A 24,674-nucleotide genomic window follows, 5' to 3' on the forward strand; every position below is an offset into this window, starting at 1 on the left:
AATTTAATTGCATTTCTTTTTCTATTTTCACCCATCAGTTTTAAGGCTTCTACAGATTTATGAACATTTTTTTCTCAGATGATTTTACTCTCATTGTTATCAATAGAGTCTCAAACACACAGTGAAAATGTACAGTCATAAAATCGAACATTTTGAAGGGGCAAAAGTATAACATCTTGTCATTGACAAGTGGTAAACTTTCTTGTATATCTGATACTACACCTTCGCCAGCATGCCCCCGAAACTTGGCCCTCCCAAGTCTGCCCAACTCCCTCTCCTGCCATGTCCCTGACTACTGCACTGGGCTGGACTGTTGTGTGACTGCTGCCAGCTTAGGAATGTCCTTCAATGCCAAGATACTACTGAACACATGTGACTATGTACTCACAGTCGGCATAGAGAATCTGGTCTTCAGGACAACACTCTTTAACTACAAGTGGGGTATGTATGTTGGGTAGATTGTAAAACAGATTTCAAGCAATGCATGTGGAGACTTTAACCTTATGATTGTGTGAGAAATTCTTGTTCATTCTTTGCAATAATCTCCCAGGAAATTATATAATAAAGTCAAATATAGAAACCCATAATTCTTGGAGAAGCTGCAAGATTTGGCATTTTGAAATAAACACTAACCGACATGAGGATTTAGCTTCCCATTCCTCTGTCAATATATCATATCAAAGATTATTTGCAAAGCAATTCCATTTGACCTAAATGTAGCGAGAATAATAATGGTGGGTCATTGAAAATTAGTGATGTTTTGAGTGGTAATAACACAATTACACATTATTTAAGCACCAATACTGTGGAAGCCTAGTAGGCCAATAGACAGAAGTAAGGGTACGGAATACAAACATCTAGAAGAATCATTACTCATCATTTTGTTATTCCAGACAATTTCTCTCACTTGTGTGGACATCTATTGATTGTTCATAATCATTTCAGGTGAATGGGAACAATTTAACCTAAATGGAGTGGTTCGGATTGAGTAAGTGTTCGTATTTTGTGTTGTTTGTAAACAAATTAAATACACATGAAAACAAACCATATTGTTATGTGATGTCATAGGGTATCTCTTCGGGCACACAAATGGCCCAGTTGCTGAGGAGATGCAAGAGTTTCCTCCCTTACACATACAGGTTCCACTTGATTCTGATTCTCAGGTTTTCAGCACCATACACCTGGTTCTTGAATTTCATCAAACTATTCAAAGCAATAAACGCCCAAGTCCTCCTCTACATAAGGCTTTCCTGTGACATGAAACTGTCTCACCCTGAGATAACTGAAATCAGTGATGAAACCAAGATTGTTCACTGTATATTTTGTCTTTTTATTGTATATCATTGCTTGATGGTTTTCAGATTTAAGATTGATGACTTAAAGGGAGAGAGAAAGTTCCTGGTCAGTCTGAATGTGTCCTTGTGCTTTGAGGCTGAGTCCACGTGTCTGTTGTCTGTCCCCATCATTGTGGAGGCCAAATTCCCCAAGATTCTCTGCAACTGGGAGGACAGGCTGTCCCTGAGAGGTATGCACTACTGCTTTCCCATGAAAGTGTTTTGAGTTGTTTGTTTGTTGTGCATGTTTAAGCGTTGCACTCATCCTCGATATCTCCAGGGTATACATTCTGAGTATCTCCACTATACTCTGGATGTATCTACAGCTCAGCCCAACAATTTTATTACCTCCCTTTGCTGGCTCCATAAAACAGCTGAGCTGCTGTTACAACTGAGCCAGCCAGTGTCAACAAAGATGGCAGTCACAGCAGTGAAAGTTAGTTCGCAGTGTGTTCAGATTTGGGTGAAATCATACAGAAAAACTGACAGGTCCATAACTTTAAAAGTTCCTCTGCATGAATTGTGTTGCCAGCTTCTATCTGTTAGATAATGTGAATGAGTTGTGACTGGTATGCTCAACTTCTCAGCGAAGATGCCTGATTGGATAAAAAGCCAACCAAGGGAGGTAATAAATTCATCAGGCTGAGCCATAGATGCATCCAGGGTATAGTGGAGATTCTCAGAATGTGTACCCTGGAGATATCGAGGGTTGGCTACACTCAGCCATGTCTGTGCTACATTTCCTCAGTTCAGTAGAAGCTTTTAAAGAATTGGGCCCGGATTGGGAAACCCAGGGATTGATATCATAAACATCTAGCTACTCTATACATTATCAAGCACCTGTGTCTTATTACCTAGGCAGCTGGGGAACAAGGTTCAAACCACAAATTTCCATGAGTGTCATGTTTTTGTTGACATGAATTGTCCCTTTAATGTCATATTCATATTAATCATACGTATACAATTCCCATATATAGCTGGAATATTGCTGTGTGTGGCATATAATTGAACTCACAGGTATACAAATCCACTGTTATTATAAGGGGCAGATACAGCTTTTTGAGAAAGAGGGATGGGGTGTGAGTTTCAATGATCATTTAATAATCTTCCAGGATAAATGGGGGAATTACCCCCAACCCCGGATCCGTCTGTGTATTATATTAAGTAATGCAACAAACATCATTGTACACAGATATACATAAAACATGTTTTGTAAATTTTTCTTAATCTCTATACCAATATCAGTATGGCCAAACTTCCTTTTTCTTTTGTCTGAAGGTTTCTCACTGAGGACATGGTTGGCTGAGAGAGGTTCTGCAGTGGGTGCACAGTTGACAGGCGTCCTTCTGTCCAAGCTCCTGGATGAGCTGCAGATCACTGACTACCTGAAGGATCCCCAGTGTCAGGCAGACGCTGCACCATATGCTGGAGCCGTGGGAGGATGGAAGAAGGGTGAGGAGATGTGTTGCAGGGTTTTTGGACACACAAATGTGTGCCCAGAATGCACAAATGTAGACAATAGATGCAGAAAAAGATTCACTGCGTCCAGAAGGACGAACAATATTACTCACTGTCCCCACAACAGATCTTTAAGTTTGCTAGTTGTTTAGGTGTTTCTTTCAGTCAGAGAAGTTATGTGAATCATTACATATCTCAGTCCACATGATCAATGTTTCATTCCTGGCCCTAGAAAATTAACAAAACGTACAGTTCTCTAAACCAATACTTCACAGGACCATTGTATAGCCTAGGTGTCCCTAGGAGTCCCATGTTTGTCATTCAAGGGGACTTTCCCTCCTTGGTGAAGCACCTAATGGTGTGCAGATTAAGGAAATAAACGAAGACTGGTTGCAGTGATCAAACAACCCAGCAATAGATCACATTCTCATAGCCAAGTATTAACGACTATGGAATTGCTGTTTTAGTTCTTGACACACTTGACAATGAAACATATCTTAGAAGTTGTTAGGGTCTGAAAACATGTTTAAGTCCTAGAAAATCAATTCACTTACTGAAAAGTCATGACTAATTAGTTCTTCTAGACTATGGGAAGTTTAAGTTCATGATATCCTAGTCATCACTTTAAAGTTGACAGTTGCATCATTTGAATCTGGATATGAAATTTGCAAATGCACTTTGCACACTTTCTAAATACAGTATAACATGACAGAACCAGTTTAAACATCTGCAAGAATAACCTGGATAGGGACATTTGAAAAATTACACTAACCAATATTTTTTTCGATGATTGATCAATCTCAGTCAACCAATTATCAATTGGTGAGATTTCAACCAATTCCAAACACTAGAAGTAATATCACAGAATCTGATATTCTGAACACATTATTGTGACAATTCACAACTGAACGGGGCCCTGTTTCACAAAGCTCTCGTAAGCCTAAGATCTCGTAACTATTCTCGTAGCATCCGTATCTCATGTTACAGTGTAGGAGGCATAATTGCTAAGAGAAAACTTACCAGATCTTTTGGCCCTGGCTAGTAGCTGGAAGAATGGATAAATTAAAACTCACTTATTCTGATGGGTTTTGGTCCTAATGAAACTGTTTCTAGTAATTTTCCTGATTAAGGAATCATAATGTTGAATCATGGAGTGTTCAGATACTGAGGTCATAAACTGTTACAAATCTTGGAACATGTTGACTCATGTCCATACAGAGGTGTATTCAGAACTGCAGGCGCCCGCGCTATTGCTTCCTGTGAGGTGGACTCGAGCGCTTAGCTACATTAAACCATTCTCAGACCAACTCGTGTCATTCAGGGACAAGCCAGGGAGCTTCTTGTCTTCTTTTTGAAAGTTACGGAAAAGGGCAAATAGTGACGAATGAAATTAAGCATGGTCACCATCTTGGTTCACCTTGCAAGACAGCTGTGCATGTGTTGGTGCTTGAACAGGCATAGTCATTCAGGATCAAGTGCTTGCTGGCGTTTGTTGGTACTCAAAGTTCTGAACACACCTCAGATTTCCTCCTTTCTGAAGTCGCTGAGCCAATTTGGTGAATATCCCAGCTATATTACATTGACAGACACCAGGACTGTATCATGCCCAATGCTGGTGTCTGTCAATGTTACAGGGCTGGGAAATAGTGACTCACTCACCATGAATATTAAAAGGGCATTGTTTGCTAGTCCCGGAAAAGAAACTATGCCCATGTTTGTTTTGAACATACACCATTACAGACTGTCCTGCCAGCTTGACCCTGCCGTCCCTGCCATCGGGAGTGACCTGTCACCTGTCTGACCCGTGTGGCACTGTTGAGTGTTGTATGTTCATTGGCTTCATCAGGAGATCCTTCAACGTCAAGATTGGCATTGACCCCTGTACCTACACATTTACCATGGCCATTGAGAAACTGGTATTTACCAGGACACTGTTCACTTATAGATGGGGTAAGTGAGAGAATAGCCTTTTATTACCCACGTGGTCAACTTATGGGTAGTTGCATGTTAATCTTGTAAGTCGCATGAGTCTCATATCGCCTGTTTCTGAACGATTTCGCCTGAGATTCTGACAATTTGATGGATGACCTTTCAATTAGGTTATGTGATGGAACTACTTTTTCATTCATAACAAACATGTGAATTCATTCATTCTACAACTTTTATGCATTGTGGGAATGTAAACGTTACGCACAAAGTCTTGTTGCTGTATAATTGTAAGTCGACCTGAGACAACATATCCATCAAAAAACACAAACGTGATGTTTCCACCGGTGATGTTAGCCGAGTGAAGCAACTGCAAACCAAGGAATGGGGTGCTCCCGTGTAGTAGTTTACCGTTTACAGGCAATGATGTCGGTTACCTAGGAGACTGCAGTGGCAAAGGTACCTATACTGTGTGACATCACTGAAAATTGTTCTACAGTACACAATTCTTCCACAGCCCCTTAATGAAACTAGTTTCAGTTTGAAACCATAAAAATAACAAAAATACACAACTGTAAACTTATCACATACCGCCCATGCATCTGTTCCACTGTTCCCTATTCCCTTTGTTATACAAACCAATAATAATGATTTGAATCTATGATCGTCTGTAAAACAAAATCGAATAAAATTGTGAGATTAGAATCTTCAGTTGGCAAGGCAAAATCATGAGGATTCACATTCTTACTTTCACTATATTTGGTTTACTTTTTTGTTCAAAGTGAAATTCTAAGGTACGTTTTCATTGCAAGAAGACTATAGCTTTATGACAATGTTGTCAGTTATCAGTGTATTATTTACATCACTATTGTATGAATTCAAAATAGAATACTACACAATCAGGGAATGTCTTTCTTCATCTTGTTGGGCATCTCAACTATGTAAGGATTCTATGAAAGTATTCACTTGATAAAAGTGAGAAGGGAGCCATTGATCCATTATTAGTGCAATTCTAGATGCTGACGCAGAATTACTCAAGTTAACACTGTACCTCCATTGTTGTTTTGATGTGTCTGGATGAATATGATATATTGATTTACAATACTTTCAGGCCAGGTGGAACACTTCACCTTAAAAGGGGTCGTACGTGCTGAGTGAGTATATTTGTTATTTTTGCATACTTTTAACTGACAGTATTTTACTATTGTTAAGATATATGCTTCCACATAGTACAGCTATTTGAGCCTCCCACATCAAGGAGGTTTTTAACCAACCATTAATATCATGCAATTCTTTTTAAAGACAATTCCAAAATGGGTTAAGTTTGCCAGAAGTGACTTTACGTTTGTCTGTACAGTGATGAACTGGCAGCACCCCAGAGACTGCTTGACAAAGGCTGCAGGAAAAAATTGGATTAAAAAGATTGGGGTGATATCTCACACAAAAGACTGGCCACTAATCTCCTGACTCATTTCATCACAGCATTGAGTTCAAATTCTATTGGTTCTATTCAAGCTCAGGCCCCGATTTCTCGAAACAAACTTAAGTCTGAGTTTTGACTTAAGTTCAAGTTTTTGCTCAAATCTGAGAAAATGCAAGAACACACATTTTCCAGAATGAAAGGAAATTGGTATCCAGCTCAAACATAGTGGACAATCTGAATTTGGTGGACAGATTTCTTTAGTTTTTTAAATTATTTAGCCTAAAAAATGCAATTGAGTAAAAATTTCAGCTGTTTCAAATTGTCAAACTCATTTTGAGATTTGAGTTAAAACTTAAGTTTGTTTCGAGAAATTGGCCTCAGATCTCAGCCGCTGACTCGAAACATTTAAGCAAATAATGATAATTTCCCATCTCCACTCTTTTTCAACAGCTTCATGATAGACGAGTTGTTTGGGGAGAAGAAGTTCCTCATCAACCTTAACGTCAGCGTGTGTTTTGAGGAAGACTCATGTCTGCTGTCCTTCCCTGTTTTGAAGGACGTCAAGATCCCCAAGTTTTTGTGTGACTGGAATAGTACTGTAGCCCTGAAAGGTGGGTCAGACAGTGTCAGAATTGTCCAGGAATTTGAGGAATTAATCAGTCATAGAAGAACAGGTGTGTCTGGTGGAAATTATGGGTGCCAATGTCACTGGTTGGGGTTGTTCAGACTTGCTTGTTTACAGTGGGAGAGTGAGTTTAGTTTTACACCACACACACCAAATTTGAGTCTAGACCAGACAATCCAGTGATCTACAGCATGAGCACTGATCTACACAACTGGGAACCAGTGGCATGTATCAATCAAGACAAGAAGCCTGGAAATCGTTGACTGCATTAATTGACATTAATTAATTAAGGTTCTTTCTGTTGATGTTGATGTTTCAACATTTTTGGCTTGCATATAAGGTATTCAAATTCAAAAAGATGCTCCAAACATAGAGAAATTGTTCATCTTAAACAATTACACCTGAGATTATGTGTCATGCTCTTTTCAATGCTCGTTGACTTGAAGATATTGCATGTACTTCCTGCATGAATGATATGAACCAAGGCCTGGCAACTTTAAGATTCCTTCGACCACTTTGGACGAACTTTCTGATATATCACCAATTGTCTGAAAAAGAACTTGTGCCTCCAAAAAACCTAGTATGGCTGTTACGCCAGTTATCTGTATTATAGAGTCATTCATCCACAGATTTCTCCCTGGAAAACTTCCTGAAAGATCTCAAGGCAACTGGAGCATCCAAGTTGTCGTCTGCCATCTCATCTCAGCTGCTGGAACAGCTCGGTGTCGGTGCATATCTCAAGTCTCCACAGTGTGACTCAGACTCCAGCTTGTATATCCCAACTGTCAAGGGCTGGAAGAATGGTACGTGTCTCAGTGTTACTGTCCAATACCATGAGTAAATGAAATCAATGCAGAACTGTCATAGGATCATGAACTCAAAGCAGATCTCTTCTCATAAGTTCATAAAATCAATGCAGAAATGTCAAGAGTATTTATGAAATCAGTCTTTCATGACTTGAGATTAAACTCATATTTCATGCTTGTCAGCCTCTAATACAACAGATTTCAGAAAGGGAGGTTACACTTAATATTCCAAATTCTACCTCTTGATCTCAGGGAAGCATTTGGCAGTTTTCAGCAAAAATTAGTGAAAATTATTTTTTGTTGAAATAGCTGCATGTCATATGATTGCTTTGATTTTTTCAAGATGTCAACATAGTTCACATGCTAAAGTGCAACCCCCCTTCAACAGTCCAGGTATACCTGTATATATGTAAATAGTTTCTAGGCATGTTGTCCTTATTACAGAGTGTCCGATACAAGGGTTGGATTTTTATCTCCCTGCTCTACCAAACTCTGTGGTGTGTCATGTGACTGACATCTGTACCGCCATCAACTGCTGTGTCGACATTGGCTTCCTGTCACGCTCTTTCAACATCTTCCTAACGGTGGACATGTGCAGCTATCAGCTGACAGTGGGCGTGGAGAACTTTGTCTACAAACGCATGTTGTTCAACTACACCTGGGGTAAGAATCTTCCATAGGTGAATAGTTGGCAGTGCTATGATTATTTCATAATACCTTGAAAAAAGTATTTTAAAAGAAACTGGTGTTATTCATATTGTTGTATTCACAGTGGTTTATTTTGTTTTCTTACAGGAACTCCAGATCACTTTTATGTCAAGGGAGTCTTTAGAATTGAGTAAGTAAAGTGGTGTTGTCTAATGTTATGGGATTTTAAAACTACCGAACAGTTTTTCATTTTTCATTGAATTAATGGTTTCCTATGGAAGTGTGAGGAAATTGGGACACAAGTTGTAAAACTCCCATTTTCAAAATACAGTAGATCAAGATGATATGTCATCTCCTGATGAATATTGTTAATTTCAAAAGTGCGATTATTTATGATATCACAGAGATACTCTTTGAAATAAGCAGTTGTTCTTTTATCCAGCTATACCATCAACAAACTGCCTGCTGAGCGGAAACTCGAGGTGTCTGCTACAGCCAGTGTCTGTCTGGAAGAGAGCGACTGCCTGTTTACACAGCAGCTGTTGAACAAGGCTCGAGTTCCACAACCTCTTTGTGACTGGAAGGGCATGTTACAGGCCAGGAGTGAGTCAACAAAAAAAATTTTCTGCTATGTTTGAGCATGAGTGCATTTGACAGGATTTCAGGTGTTTGGAGGAAGGAATCCTGAATATCATTTTATCATTTTAAAAAATTTTTTTTTTGATTGGTGAAAAATATGACTGGGTACGATGCTAGCAAATCCAGCACCAAGATTCAAACCCAAGACCATTGGAGCCTTTGGGATGTAACTGTCCTTGACTGTGTATAAAATATGCACCCAGATAAAGAGGAAGTACTCCAAACATCCAAATTGCCATTGTACTTCAGCTTGACAAGAAGCAAGTATTTAAATTAACAAGTTTTAAAAGAACACATCTGATACATATCTCAAAGATTTCTGAAAAGTTAGTATATTTTTAAAATAAATTCAGGTAGACCTGTGGAGATTCGTGTTTGATTTGATCTTCAGCAGCTTGTGCTCATCATGAGAGGTGACTAATGTCAGACTTGCTGACTTGTTTGACACATATTGTTCTATCCCATTTGGATAGATTGCTAATGAGGCTAACTGCTACTGATGTTCATCACTGGATTGTCCAGTCCAGACTCAGTTATTTACAGACTACCTTTATATTGCTGAAAAGTTGCTGAGTATGGCATTAAACAACACACAACAACAAGAAGAGAAACAACACAAGCTGAAAACTCCTTCATGGTTAGTAATGCATGTTCTTTTGTTCCAGATTTTTCCTTGTCATCGTGGTCTGTTAGTAAAGGCCTGTCGTCCGCTGTGTCATCACTGACCGACACCCTGGTGTCTCAGCTTCTGGATGACCTGGGCGTGTCCCAGTACTTCCTGTCCTCAGCTTGTAACCAGGCGACCAGTCCATACTCTCCGTCCAACATCAACAACTGGAACAAGGGTAAGATTCTAGGGCAGTATGGTAGCCTTGTGGTTAAATTGTTCGTCATACCAACAACCTGGGTTAAGTTCCCAAGTACAAAAGGGGTCGGACACCATGGTATTTCTGGAACATAGCTGAAAATACTGACTTGCACACTTACATGGAACTGCCTTCATCTTTTGAATTGTCCACCTTATCATAGAGACACAAAACATACGGATGGACCAACATCTGAAACCGAAATGCCGCTACACTGCTTAAATCCACTGGATGAAGGGTTCTTGCTTAACATCAGATGAGGATTTCTTTTTTTCTTTTTTTGAAGATCACATGCCAAATACCAGTTAATGTTTTACAACGTATCAAATGCAGAGCAATTGTAAACTGTTTAGCATGTGAGGTCATGATGGGGTGTGGATGTAGCTAAAGGTATTAAGCACTTCCTTGTCTTGCTGAAAGCCAGGGTTTAATTCTGCACATAGATGGCGTATGAGATGCGAACCTTTTACTTGTGTCAGCACCATGATAATGCTGAATAGAAAAGCACAACAGAACCATACTTCTTCACTTACAACATAATTTAAACATCTTAAGCCATAATAAGTATGATAATTAGTTTTAAATCTTATTCACTCTCGTATTGTTTACCCAGCATGCAGCAGTCTGACTGTCCCCGCCCTGCCAGACTCTGTGAAATGCCACCTTGCAGCCAGTTGTTCAACAATAGATTGCTGTGTGAATGTCCCTCTCATCAAGAGAACCATCCAGGTCCAGTTTGATGTGGATATCTGTGCTCTCGAGATTACGATGAGCATTGAGAAACTATCCTACAAGCTGTCATTGTTCCAGTATACATGGGGTGAGTTGTTCTGTAGCGTATAGATGAAGACATATGAATATTAATTAGATGTAGATGCACTGATTGCACTATACATGTTTCTATTTGTGCTCGTGCATGAAATCTACTTGAAAATACAAAATGAAATGTCATTGTATTCAATTATTATGTATATTTTAATGTATAGATTTTCTTGATATTTTCTTATAGAAATAAGTATTGCACATTTTAAACGAAGTTTGGACTATTGACACTTCATAGCATTACTTCATTGTCCTGTGTCATGGTAAATATGATATTTCTCAGGTGTAGCAGGGGACTTCATTCTTGGATCAATGACAAGAATCAGGTGAGTATAATTATATTCTAATTTGAATTTGGCAGTTATGTGTTATGTACACAGACATTGCAAAACGGAATCAGTAGTCTTCACCCACCTGAAAATGGACAAGTCAAAGAACCATGGAACATGTCTGTAAATCACATTTATTGTCAATAGTGACAACTCATGGAAAATTGTGTATTGTCAGTTCAGTAGTGTTAACAAAGTGTGTATAGTGGAAGCTGTCAAAACCAGCATCTGTCCAATCCGGCAAGTTGTCAACACCAGCATATAATCTCAGTCCAACCTATGGCTTGTACATATATCATCAGCTCCATAATCCGGCACATTGTCTAAACTGGATTATTTCTTCAGTCCCAGTGAATGCCAGTTTAGACAGCTTCCACTGTATGTGTTAGTTTCTGACCAAAAGCTCATGAGCAGATTATTTATTGTAACAGTCTTCAGACTTTGAATTAGTGGAACTACAAGTATTTCCAGGATTTCCAAAAGAGGATTTGACAGGATTTCCAAAATTGTTGTGACCATCAATTTCCTCAGTGTTACGGCACACTTGAATGCTTCAGTGCCACTTATTGCTTGTCCTTTAGCTACAAGATTGACCATGTCACTGCCTCCAAGAAGCTGGTGGTTGACTTGAGCATCAAGGTGTGTTTTGAAGACAGTTTGTGTATACTAGAGGTCCCAGTGTTCTCCCAGTCAGAGATCGTCTACTCTCCGTGTAACTCAAGTCTACCTGTCCCGTTCGAAGGTAAGCTTTGACAGAATTTCAAAGTGATGTTTTTTGTTGTTTTTGGGCTGATGTTTCTGTATTGAGCCTGTCAAGCAATAGTAAAAGATAGTTGTAAATTGTCAAAAGTGACATGTTTTGTAAAACATTACTTCTAGGGAGTTACAATACTATTTAACATGTTTTAGCGAATTAATTGTACATTTTATCAAGATGTTTTATCATGGCATTTCTAGACATATTTGAACATGTGGCCTGGATTGTGCTGAAACTATATTAACTGACTCATCAAACTTAGATGTGACATTCATGGACATTTTTATACAGGTGTGTCATTCGACTTCTGGAAGTCTGAACCATGCACCCAACCAGCCGCACCTTCAGGTGAGTGTCACCTGTTTAGCTTTTTTAATATTGTTTGTTTAAAAGGAAGTGTTTTACCTGAAAAGTTTGTCCTTGGAATGTTAGACAGTGACTCTGCTGCCGAGTTATGGAACCACCTTTAAATGCTGACTCAAGACACGTGTAATACTGATATCAAGGTCACTATGTGGTGACCAAATTATGACTTTTGCAGTGATATGTGCATGCATCATGCTTACATACGTGTGCATGTGTGTGTCTGCTTGTATTTTACAAGGCTTACACATATGTTGCAGTTCTGGACTGACATACCATATTTGAGTTTTAATATCAATACAACTCAATATGTTATAAAAATGTATTGGCCTGTACTAGTTTTATCTCGTTAATGCCCAGCGCTGTGCAAGATAGCAACGGTTTGCATCTTTAACACCTTCTGGTACAGAATGTGAGATTACTACCCTCATTGACTCAACAGCAACTGTTCTACCTAATCTGTTGAGTTCTACCTGATGATGGGGCCAGAACAAGTCCCTTTCCCCCCCCCCCCCCCCCCACCCCCCCCCCATGAAACGTACTCCATAATGAAAAGAAGATGTAACCCACAAAAATGTCTATGTTCATCAAATAGCATCTTCTAAAATGCCAATCAAGCATCAGATACGCTTTCAGGGATTGTATGTCCTTGACCATATAGGAGGTCGGAGCTATTGTGAAAGGGCATCGGAATTTAAATGTCATCACGGCAAATATCAAACCTTATGTTTTTAAGCAGGAATCAGTTTTCTGTGTACCTTGGTCCAGGCAAGAGTATTTACTTTATTTAAAATCCTATTGAAAAGTAACATCCCCTCAGTTCAGTGCTCCAGATAATGATGTTGACTCAGCGGTATTTCACTCCTCATAATCAAAATTAATATTGAGGAGTAGAATGCCAAATGGAATTAAAGGGAGGATTTTTTCTCAGGTCACTGACCTTAACTTTTCTTTGCTATTTGAAACAGTTTTGCATAAAAAATTCAAAAGTTTCTCTTGGTTTGCCATTTTTACAGCAGACGACAGGAAATATATGACAGTGCGCATGTTATTAAAAATACTGTATAAATCTAAACTTCCTTCACTCACACTCTCACAGGTTGCAGTGTGAATCTTCCTGCTTCCATTGCCAACATCTGCCAGGTCACAGACAACTGCATGGGGGTCACTTGTTGCAAGGACATCAACCTCAAATACCTCGGCATCTACTCCGTGTCAGCAGGCATCGTGGCCGACCACTGCAGTGACCAACTTCGGTACCACATAGAGAATAAACAGTACACCAAGAACCTCGCTGCTATTACATATGGTAAGGAAACATTTCTGTCCACCATTGTGACCCAAGTTGAATGCATAATATGTCTGCATAATATTCAGGCTGCTTTTGTGCAGTTTGCTGTGTAAAGGTGTCGATCCACAGACTCTGAAGATTGGTTCACATAATATTCCCCAACATTTTCTGTTTTCTTTTTTTTTGACTTTGCATAATTTGAACTTTAAAGAACAACAAGGGAAATTGTGCTCAACCAGTAACTTCAGCACATTTTAATGAATTGCTTTTCATTTTAGGGATCACCCTCCATGTCCATAGGAGAGGTGCAGTGTTTTCAGATTTGGGTAGTGACTTCTCTGTCTATGATACAGGGACCTGTTTCACAAAGCTCTTGTAAGCCTAAGATCTTGTAATTTTCCTTGTAGCATTCATACCTCCTATACTTTAACATAGGAGATACAAAAACTATGTGAAAAGTTACAAGATCTCAAGATCTCAAGAACATTGTGCAAACGAAACAGGCACCAAACCAATGTAGTACCCTGATACAGGGGATCAAGGACACTGCCTGTCAAGATTCACTACCGAGAGTGTTGTTTATGTGGCAGTTCTGCTAGGTAGGAAATAGCATCAGGGGTTTATGTCTCAATGTTAGAAAAAAAGAAAATACTCTCTGAAGTTTTTCTTTGATGTGTTTTTTATTATAAATGTTTATTAGTCTCTCAAATCCAATGACAGTCACTGATGCAGATCCAAAATTGACGATTTATTTAATCAATATCTCCAGTACTGATGTAGTATTCTGAAATAGTCGTATAGCCTATTGCATCTGAGATCACATTATGTGCATAACGTAACTTGTGTACTACGTAACTGGTGCAACTGTACGTAAAGCGGGTGATTGAAACTACATGTCGTTATGTTCCTTGAGAGCAGACAAGAGGTCCCATGAAGATACTACAACTAGTTTAAACCAAACTCATTTCTCATATGCATTTTCCCCACAGACAAGAACTTCACAGAACCAATTGGCAATGCCATCGAGGTCAGCTACATGGTCAGCAAGACGCCCTCGTCTTACCAGCTGTCCCTCAACATGAAGCTCTGTGCCCTCAATGGTTATGACTTGACTGACACTTGCTACTATTACACACTTATGGACAGGGTGACATTCCCCATGCCATCCTGTGCACCCCTCAACAGGAGAAGGAGAAATGTGATTACGATGTAAGTTACAGAGTGATTATTGTCTGGTAACAAAATACTTCCACTAGTCGGAGCATATCAACATTGTGAGCCACTGAACTGTCAGTGTTAGATGTCAAGGTTCAGTTATAATTTTACAAAGTTATTACACATTGTGTAACAATATAGCATGATGGCGTACATATGACGTCAAAGTGTCAATGCAAATTCATCTGTCACAATAGTATTAGAACTTGCTTGACTCGGTGAAAGCTGAGAGTCAACACACTTGTTAACTTCTTAGGAAAGAAGGACTTTGCTTGATATCATTTTGCTAATGTTGGGAGAGTAATAAAAAAAATACTAAACTATGTCCTGTGTAACACCATATTTATGAAACTCATGAATGATACTGGTATCTAACTTGCTTTCACTCGTTTCATAAATATCTTTACTTGCCCACAGTATCTATCACTTGATTGTCTGGTCTACACATAATTATTTAGAGACGGCCGTCATTGAACAGGTGTACTTCTGAATGCAACTTTTATACAATCAAACAACAGGATGTATCATTCATTAATATTGTGCTGATATGATGATTATAGTTCACAGCCCCTCAAAACTGTATGGTGTAGCGTTCATAGGCATGATCAGGTGTAGTTCAATGCCACAAATGAACTGCACACAATCACAAACACAATTCTGACATTTTACTTTTCACTTCACTATTGAATGGAGATCATAGTCTTTAAAGTGGACGTCTTCGAAACGATATAGAGGCAATGATATGCAGTTGATACATTCAGCATGCCCATATCTTCTGTGCACTCATCTGTTATCAATATCTGAACTCTGAATCTGTTGTCCTTCCTGAAATAAAATTGAATTTTGATTTTCCTTGCTTCCTCAGTACTGATGACACTCGTGATCCCCAGAAGCTTCTCAACGAAGCCCTGGACAGGAATGCCACCAATGAGGAGCTGTACGCCCTCTTTGATGAGCTACAACAACTTGAGGTAATGTCCATCACCACCACCACCATCACCACCACCACCATCATCACCATCACCACCACCACCACATCATCATCATCATCATCATCATCATCATCATCACCACCACCATTATCATCATCATCATCACCACCACAACCACCACCACCACCACATCATCATCATCATCACCACCACCACCACCACCACCACATCATCATCATCATCACCACCACCACCACCACCACCACATCATCATCATCACCACCACCACCACCACCACCACCACATCATCATCATCATCACCTCCACCACCACCACCACCACATCATCATCATCATCACCACCACCACCACCACCATTATCATCATCATCATCACCACTACCAATTGATTGGTGTGGTTCAGACTTCTATAATCATTAGAAGATTAGGTTCTATTATCTACAGCCCACTGCTACATATCTTTAAATGGAATTTTGCTGAGTGCATATTAAACAACAAACAATCCATTATCTTATAAAAAAAAGTGCCTTTGCTTTAGAAATGTTTCACACCTTGATGTTATAGACACTGAACAAGTAAACTTAGGGATTGTGAAGATTTGGGACAATATTTTTTGTATTTGAAACTAATTACCTAAAAATATTGGTCATTGTTAACTTTTGAATATGAAACTGTGTATATAGTATGTATCACATTACACAGAAAGCCTCAAGGCAGATGGGCTGTGTAGTCAGTTCCCTTTAAGGCGTTGGTGAGGTAGCCCAGTGGTTAAAGCATTCACTCATCACCTAGGGTGGGTAGGTACAGTGTGTGACGCCCACTTTTGGTGTCCCTCTGAACTCATGTTGATTGTCTTGATGTCTTGCTTAGAGCACACCATCATCATAATATATTACATGAGAAATGTCAGACGGTTATCCTTTCTGATTTTGTAATACTCATTTGAGAAATATTATCATGAGACTCAATCAGAGGAAAAATATTTTTTCTCAAAAGAGCAATGCTTTTGATCAGCAAGATAGATCTCCACGTTATGTGAGAGTCTACTATTGCCTTGGCTTACAGGAAGCAGACACCTCAGTGAACCTCCAATGCCAAGATACTTTGTTTACTGATTTTGTCTACTTTAACACTTTACTTGAACACTTGCAATGTTTATTGATCAGCAAAATAAATCTCAGCTTCATATAACAATCTACAATTGCCTTGGCTTACAGGAAGCAGACGCCTCGATGAACCTCCAGTACAAAGACACAGATGGTTCTGCCACCAACACCAAGACTGCTCTGAAAGAAATGGGTTTAGCTAATCCTGGCACTCTCCTGTACTCTGGGGAGGTGGCCAGTGGAGATGTCACAGTCAATATGGAAGGAGGTAGTTGTTACAGACGTCTTCATCATGTAGTAACCTGTCTTCTAGTGTAATGATATGTTGACAAACCCTTGGTTCCATATTCAAGCAAAGCCCAATTTGATTTAACTGACATGTCCAGAGCTGTAGCCTTGATGATTCCTTTTGACAAAGCTACCGTGTGTCATCCATGGTGTTAGGGTAAAGCCTGAAAGATCTGAACAGTGGTTTGTTCCTATTCATAGTTTGGTGTAAGACGGACATGTTTTTCCCAACATTCGATTTTCTCCAACCGGGTAATCCTATCTATTTTTGGCATAGGAAGAAAGGACTGTTAATATAAACTGCCTTGATGATTGATAATGTGGCATTGAAAGATATTTCAATGTTGTATTTCAGGTAGGAAGATTCTTGATTCTCCTTCTAGTCAAATTAAGGAGAGTACAAGACATGCGATAGAATAAGTTTAAATGTTTCGAATTTTAACAATAAGTTGTGTATGTATGTTATCCTATCTGATGTGATGGCCTCCCTGATACCTTGCTTATGTCTTTGCTTCAAGAATGAGGATGATGAGAGATGGGTTAACACATGAGCAGGTAGTAGAGCATGGGGCCTGCCTCTCAAGAGACACAGAGGCTGTACAGGGTAGCAGCATGGAGTGCATAGGCGAATGGACAACGAGAGGCCTTGCATCTGTTTACTGTTCATTTCTGTTCAGTTTTTTGCACTAAAGAGTTAAAGTACAAGCTTGAGATGGGATAAGGATATAAACATACAATATATTGTTAAATTTCCAAGTCTTGATTAGATCAATGTTGTGTTGAAGGTGAGAAGATAATGCAGATCCTTGGTGATGCCAAGGACATAGCAGGAAGAGTAGGACAGGCCTACACAGTCGGGAAAGGTCTCACCGGAACAGGGGTCAAGCTGCTGGGGGCTAAACTGGCCAACATGACCATTGGTCAGGTCATTGCCATGTTTGATACGAAGAATATCGACCCTGAACAAGCTCTTCAACTGACCAGAAAACTCAGGGACCTGGCTCTAGCACTGGTGAGAATTTTCACTAGTAATCTATTGTTCATCTGATCAGTCTTATCTGTTTTTTCTAAAGTAAAAAGATATCGAATATGCAGCTTTTTGTGTGTAAAACTAGTTATCATAGAGTGGAAGCTGTCAAAACCGGCGTCTGTCCAATCTGGCAAGTTGTCAACACCCGCATAAACCTCAGTAATGTTCGTGGATTGTTCATCAGCTCTACAATCTGTCATGCTGTCTAAACTGGATTATTTCTTCAGTGTGCCTATAAGTACTGGTTTAAACAGCTTCCACTGCATATACAAGCTTCTTGGTATATTTCTATACTGGTCAAAAAAAAGTTAGGGATATGTGTAAATTCTGAAATTTTGAATAGCGATCTCTTTATTTATTGACACACTGATGAAATTTCAATCATAAAAATACCAATATCACAAACGTATTTTAACCAGTATAAATTCTTTCAAACAATGGACAGGGTGTTTTTTGATGGTGTAAATCGTTTTTGGTTATATTGGAAATCAGTTCAGTTTTTAACTCCATTTGGCTGAACGAGAATGGTGAACGAATCACATGCCTACGCATGTATTTGTGATGATGCCACCATTTGGACAGGATGTCTGCACCATTTCATTAAGTGAATATTGTTTGAAGCCACAGTATTCAACAGTCAGCCTTTATCTGTCTGTTTCTTCAGTCATTTAGTTCTTAATAAATACAGGACATTCATAATTTATGGCACTCAAGGAAATGATGATTTTAAGGGAGGTCACCCATTTTGTTCTGTGAAGGTAGATCCAGGATCATTTGTGAACTTGTACTAAGGGTGGTGTCATTGAATATGTACATAAGATGAGAGTCGGGGAGGGGGAAAGGGGTCACTTTCTTTGTACATAAATTATGAATGGTCCTAAGAGCATTTGGTTGTTTTTTTCAGTATTCAGAAATCCTGAATGCAATCATTAATGGAGAAGCAGGTCAAGCCTTCAAGTCCTTTGATCTGACCCTACAGGGAAGCTTCGGATTCCCTCGGATCAGTGTCATGTTTTTTGAATACGAACAATTCTTCTTAGTGGGTGGCTTAGTACCAATGACATTTGGTAAGTAGCAGTTGGTATATGATCTTAGAAGTCAATAAATCAGAGTAAATTACTTGTATTCTATTTTTACCTGATGCACTGTAGAACTGAAGCCACCGTCAAGAGATGAGGTAAATGTTGATCTGTTGAATAATACATTTTATTGTCCATTTGGCTCAAAAGCGGACCAATGAATTGCAGTGTAACTCAAAAACTAATTAGCATAACATACTCATTGAAACGCTGATTATAATCAGAACATCATACCAACTCGGTGAGGTTTTTGCAGAAAAGTAAAAAAGTTGTTTAACAAGCAATCATTAAAATTTTGACACAGTTCACTGTTTATTACGAGGGAGGAGTGCAGAGAAAGGTACAGCCAGGTGTTCAAGAAGCACATGCACAAGTGTCAAAAGAGTTATTTATTCAGTAACCCCTGCTGTGCCGTCTCCATGCTTTCCTACACACCTGGCTGTCCCTTTCTCTGCACTCCTCCCTCGTAACAAATAGTGAACTGTGTCAATATTTTTATAATAGTTTTTTTAGAACTTTTTTATTTTAAGGAAAATTATTCTTCAAAACCCTCACAGAGTTGGTATGATGGTCTGATTATGATTAGCGTTTCATTGAGTATGTTATGTTTATTAGTTTTCGAGCTAGACTGCAATCCATCAGTTCGCTTTTGAGCCGAACGAACTATACGTGAAATAAAGTGACTGATGTAGTGACATTTTGCACTTGTTGATATTCAGTGTCAGGAACAAAACACTCACTCACTCACTCACTCACTCACTCACTCACTCACGTGCAGAACATTTACAGACATTCCATGATAAGCATGTGTATATTATCCAGGTTGGGGTGCCGGAGCTTCCTATGGAATGGATATCACGGTTGGTGCCAGAATTCTGGGAATGACAGCATTTGGTACAGTTATTCCCTATGCTAATGCACACGTGTACGGTGAGCTCGGAGTAGGCGCCATCTTGTACGGCAAACTGCGAATTGACGGTTACATCATGACTGTTGCCTTTCCGTCCACTGCTGAGGTTGGCTTCTCTAAGTTCCCACTGGATCTAGCGTGAGTGTATAACTTGTTAGGCATTCCATATTTTCTTCATTATTGTTTGTAATTTTGCAAAAAAATGGAGTTGATACATGTCATGAGCCTAGTGATGTTTTATGTCATAAGTTTATCACTGTCAGAATTTCTGATAACCAGAGATGCAGTATTGTTTTTATTGTGAATACTAATCAAAACAAAAATGTTTTGCAGTTGAATCCCTTGGAGGTGTTTACACAAGAAAATATGGTTCATTTTATTTTTTACCTTTGCTTGCCGGCTGTCAAGGGAGCCAAGCTCAAACTGATTGAGGTTCTAAAAAATCTTTGTTATTGTGATTTGGACTTTGTACGTCATTGTCCAAAGTTACATAAATCGTGATGCTTGGATAATAATTCAAATGTTTTTTAAACATTTACATTCTAGGCCGATTCCTAAATTGAGGGCATGGGATGGCCCTGTAGTTACAGTGTTCGCTCGTCACGACGAAGGTCCGGGTTCGATTCTCCACATGGTTACAATGTGTGAAGCCCATTTCTGGTCTCCCCAGACCAGTGGTGTAAAACTCTCTCGCTGACTTTTATCACTGAGAAAAGTTTAGCATCATCGTCTACACTCAGCCTTGGGTACAATGTGCAGTGTATTATCCTGCTTTTTCAGCCTCAACATGGACCTGGAACTGACTCCCATTGAGCTAGTTCTCAGAGCGTTGGTTACCCTGGAAATTAAGATTCCATTCATCGGACGAATCAAGAAGACCTTGTTCTCCAAGAATCTATGGAGATATGCCACACCTACCATTAGAAAGAGGATGATAGATGTGGGGAAAAAAGAAAAGGATGAATCACCACCCCAGTTCCTGCAATATGAAGACAGAACTGTATGTAAAACATTGTGCCATTGGTCATCTAGAAGAAGGAGCAATAAAATTATTTATGTGCTTCAATGTAGCATCAAGATACTTACGTTTAAGGTTGTTGGTTTCGAAGGCAAATTCAAGATTTGACTAGGTGGAGATGATCTGTGGAATTTGGACTGTCAGCATCAGAGACATTAGCAAAAACAAAGAGAGAAATATTTTTCTTTACATGTTGACCAGTTGCAAAGAAATTGCTTGCATTTTATATATTCCTGGATATAATGAATCATTGATTACTGTAAAACCTAATCACAATCCCTTGACAGGGAAACTCCCGCACAAAGCGAGCAGCAAGCACCACCCAGTGTTCTGTGCGACAGCTCCCAGAAAGAGACTACACTCAGCCTGCTATAGAGATAGCAGTGCAAGCCCAGGATGACAGAAGTCAGGTGGAACTCTTTCTAGATGCTGGAACCAAACCCGGTCTGAGCGATGTGCTCAGGAAAGCCGGACTTGGAGGACCCTCTACTATTATTACACAGGTGAAACAAGATTTGTGAATTGAAAATACATGTCAACATGTGCTTAATGGAAGAGTGAGTTTAGTTTTACGCTGCACTCAGACAATCCAGTGACCAACAGTATGACCATCGATCTGCATAATTGGGAGCCGATGACATGTGTCAGCGAGCCTGACCACCCAATCCTGTTAGTCGCCTCTTATGACAAGCATAGTTGCTTTTTATGGCAAGCAAGTGTTAAATTATGTTTTGTCAAAAAATTGTGTTTGTGCCTTGAAGCCAGTTGCTGCATTGTGTCTCATTTGTCCGTTGATCATGTACTGATAAGGTTGACAGGTAACTGAGCGGAGTTGCCCCATTTCATGATGGTCCTTCAGATTCATAGTTTTGTCTCAGTCATAACCATCTGTAATTTATTGCTTTTTGCCTTGTAGTTTCCATTTTGAACAACATCCAGGGGTTCGACTGAAATAAGGCTCAACACAGACTTATAATTTGTGGTAATGTCAAACTATTAGAGAGTAACATGTTGTCATTTTGTTTTCTTCAGAGATTCTCGAAACATGGAATCCCAATCTATTTCACCGTTTTTGGTGAGAATAGTGCAGGTGTGAGGTCAGAGGTGACATGCAGTATTCCGACATATGATGTGACACTTCCGGGTGGTCGACTGACAGCAGACTTCAAATCTACCAGCAGTCCATCAGAACTTCGTGCTTCTGTTGTGGTTTACGAAGACTCAGATCTTGCAGTGTCCAATGTTGGAGTTGGTTTGGGCAGAGGCATCTTTGCGGATGAAGTCATTGCTTTCAATGCCATTGATCTTAAGACTAGGAACAACAAGGCCTATGATGGTGGGTAAATCAGAAAAATAGGGAATTCTTAATTGTTTTGCTGGCCTTAAAATTTTGTGCTTCTATTTTGTACCCTAAAAGAGTTCAATTTTCAGTATCCTGACACATGCTATTCTTGTCTCCCTTTCCCTTTCCCTTTGAATGATACATGGAAACTTGAATCCCTTTGCAAGTGTAGAATCACTCACCCGCTTGGGTTGCCTCCCCTTTCCTGCCATTGGCGTCCCACATGTTACATCGCAAACACTTGATCTAATCAGCTCAACAAATAGGATTCAGATGTACAAAGTAACTTATGGTTACTGAATCTACCCTACTTTAACACTTTAACACTGACTTACAATACTGTTAACGCTGATGTGGTATTGCACAGTGGATTCTGGGACTCTTTGAATGTTCTGAAATTTTACCACTGTTCACATAACCCTCCACTGTCCCCAAGGTCACTGGAAGTCAACAAAGCATCTGCCCTGGAAGAGGATGTTCAGTTTTTCATTCCTGTTGTATTGTTATTCAAAAGAAGTTCAGGGTACTTGTTTTTATCCTATTTAGTGTCTGGTTTAGAGGGAGAGAAATCTTGTACAGCATGAGTATCTACATCCTCGCTATCTCCAAGGTATATGATTCGATAAAGCTCCAGTATACCCTGGATGCATCTACGGCTTGGCCCATAATTTTGTTTCCTCCCCTTTTATGACTCCATGTTCTCATAATTGCCTATCAGCTAAACCATGGTGGCCAGTGTCAACAAAGATAGTGGTCGCAGATATGAAGGTTTGTTCACAGTGCAGCTCAGATTTTTGGGAAATTATACAGACAAATTGTCAGGTCTGAAACTGTAACAAAATATATGCAAGAACTCCCACTTTCAGTGTTCCTCTGCATGAATTGTGGCAAGAAAATTAATCTGTTATATAATTTAAAAATGTGAAAGTGTGTTTTTGGGGGGCTCAACGTCCCAGCGTAGACACCTGATTGGATGGAAAGCCCACCAAGGGAGGTAATAAAATATCGGGCTGTAGATGCATCTAGGGTATAGTGGAGAGTTATCAATGAGATATCAGAGATGGAATATCCATGGCTAGTGATGGAATCCCAGTGGATCAGCACACACACAACAAACACACACACAACACACACAGTGGTGGAACATTTTCCTTCCTGGGACTCTGGCCTATGGGTATACAGCAAGGTCTGGTGTACAGTCATTACACTGCATCAGAGTACAGGAACAAAGCTACCATTATGAAAAAAAGCCCTGGCTTATACATGATTGTTGCTAAAAAGTTTGAGCAAGTCATCAGCACTATCTAAACATAAATCTATCTTATCAGGCATGCTCAAAAAAGTTGGCTTGCTACACACCTGAGAGCTGGATGTCTTGTGTTCAACTGGGACACATTCTGATGTTTCTGTATTTTGTATTTTCAGCTTCAAGCGACCCAGTGGGTCATGTTGCTCTGGAACACTTCACTGGTCTGAAGGAAGGCCGATTGACAGGGCCAGTCATTGCAACATTCACCCAAATGAACCATGCAGGTAAATGTGCCAAGGAGTGCATGAAGTATCCGAAGACCAAGTGCCTTAGTTTCAACTATGACTACGGCGTGAGTGGCGAGTGTGAACTCCTGGAGGCCATTGAAGGGCACGACTACAAGATATCAAGTGTGAGTACTGTTTTAGATAGACAGTTTCGGTATGTGCAAGCCACATATATGCACTTGCAGCCAGTTTAGTTGCAGCAGGTGAAACATTACAATGTAGACACACTTCAGCATGTACATTCAAGTCAAACAATGGTGTGGTAAGGAATTTTGTCATCTGTTACAAACAAAAATATTTACAAAATATCAGAGACCAAATAACAATCCATTGAACAGTCTCTGATGAGGTTTATTCACACCATTTAATACCTTTTGCACTCAGTTTTTGGCTATTATTGCAGCAGGGTGTGGAATCTGCACACTGTCACTTGTGCTTGTCATGTGGACAAGGTAACCATAAGATCTTCAAATTTCAGTTCATGGGATATTTTATGGGAGCTTCATTTGTATCCTAATATTGCAGTCTGGACGATACACCCACTATGAGCGTCTGGCAGTTGGGCTTGCCTATGAGTTTGTGTACAAGGACCTGTCTCTGCGTCACCAGGCTATGTACTACTTCAAACTCCACCTCATCAACTCCCTCATGTACGAGAACATCTTACACAGTAAAGGCATTGTGGTGGACCTGACCCCACCTGAACCAGGTACAGTGTTGTAACCTGCTTTGTTCTTCTTCAATGGCATATAGAAGTTGGCATAGTAATACAGGACAAATACTATGGATTGCAACTTCTTTAGTTTATTTTACGACGTTTCGGGGCTTATCCTAGCCCCCTCATCAGGTTGAACTCAACAGTAAGGCTTAACTGTTAACTCTGCCGATGACCTCACAATGCTTATGACGTCA

General features: G+C 39.6%; 1 protein-coding gene across 1 annotated transcript in view; it reads left to right on the plus strand.

Annotated features, from left to right (window-relative positions):
* LOC137268211 (uncharacterized) overlaps window positions 1-24,674 on the plus strand; it is a 138,883-nt gene that overhangs the window by 64,244 nt on the left and 49,965 nt on the right. Inside the window, exons 58-85 of the mRNA XM_067802752.1 lie at window positions 232-441; window positions 946-988; window positions 1,362-1,525; window positions 2,613-2,786; window positions 4,533-4,742; window positions 5,830-5,872; window positions 6,592-6,752; window positions 7,396-7,569; window positions 8,017-8,235; window positions 8,368-8,410; window positions 8,663-8,823; window positions 9,525-9,704; window positions 10,339-10,545; window positions 10,831-10,873; window positions 11,458-11,618; window positions 11,925-11,981; window positions 13,096-13,305; window positions 14,277-14,496; window positions 15,368-15,473; window positions 16,671-16,827; window positions 17,633-17,859; window positions 18,782-18,944; window positions 19,779-20,004; window positions 20,647-20,866; window positions 21,172-21,387; window positions 21,917-22,220; window positions 23,652-23,887; window positions 24,288-24,471. Coding sequence (XP_067658853.1) covers window positions 232-441; window positions 946-988; window positions 1,362-1,525; window positions 2,613-2,786; window positions 4,533-4,742; window positions 5,830-5,872; window positions 6,592-6,752; window positions 7,396-7,569; window positions 8,017-8,235; window positions 8,368-8,410; window positions 8,663-8,823; window positions 9,525-9,704; window positions 10,339-10,545; window positions 10,831-10,873; window positions 11,458-11,618; window positions 11,925-11,981; window positions 13,096-13,305; window positions 14,277-14,496; window positions 15,368-15,473; window positions 16,671-16,827; window positions 17,633-17,859; window positions 18,782-18,944; window positions 19,779-20,004; window positions 20,647-20,866; window positions 21,172-21,387; window positions 21,917-22,220; window positions 23,652-23,887; window positions 24,288-24,471 — 4,719 coding nt within the window. The remainder of the gene's footprint in view (window positions 1-231; window positions 442-945; window positions 989-1,361; window positions 1,526-2,612; window positions 2,787-4,532; window positions 4,743-5,829; window positions 5,873-6,591; window positions 6,753-7,395; window positions 7,570-8,016; window positions 8,236-8,367; window positions 8,411-8,662; window positions 8,824-9,524; window positions 9,705-10,338; window positions 10,546-10,830; window positions 10,874-11,457; window positions 11,619-11,924; window positions 11,982-13,095; window positions 13,306-14,276; window positions 14,497-15,367; window positions 15,474-16,670; window positions 16,828-17,632; window positions 17,860-18,781; window positions 18,945-19,778; window positions 20,005-20,646; window positions 20,867-21,171; window positions 21,388-21,916; window positions 22,221-23,651; window positions 23,888-24,287; window positions 24,472-24,674) is intronic.

This window comes from Haliotis asinina, chromosome 16 (genome assembly GCF_037392515.1).
Source record: "Haliotis asinina isolate JCU_RB_2024 chromosome 16, JCU_Hal_asi_v2, whole genome shotgun sequence".
Classification (NCBI taxonomy): domain Eukaryota; kingdom Metazoa; phylum Mollusca; class Gastropoda; order Lepetellida; family Haliotidae; genus Haliotis; species Haliotis asinina.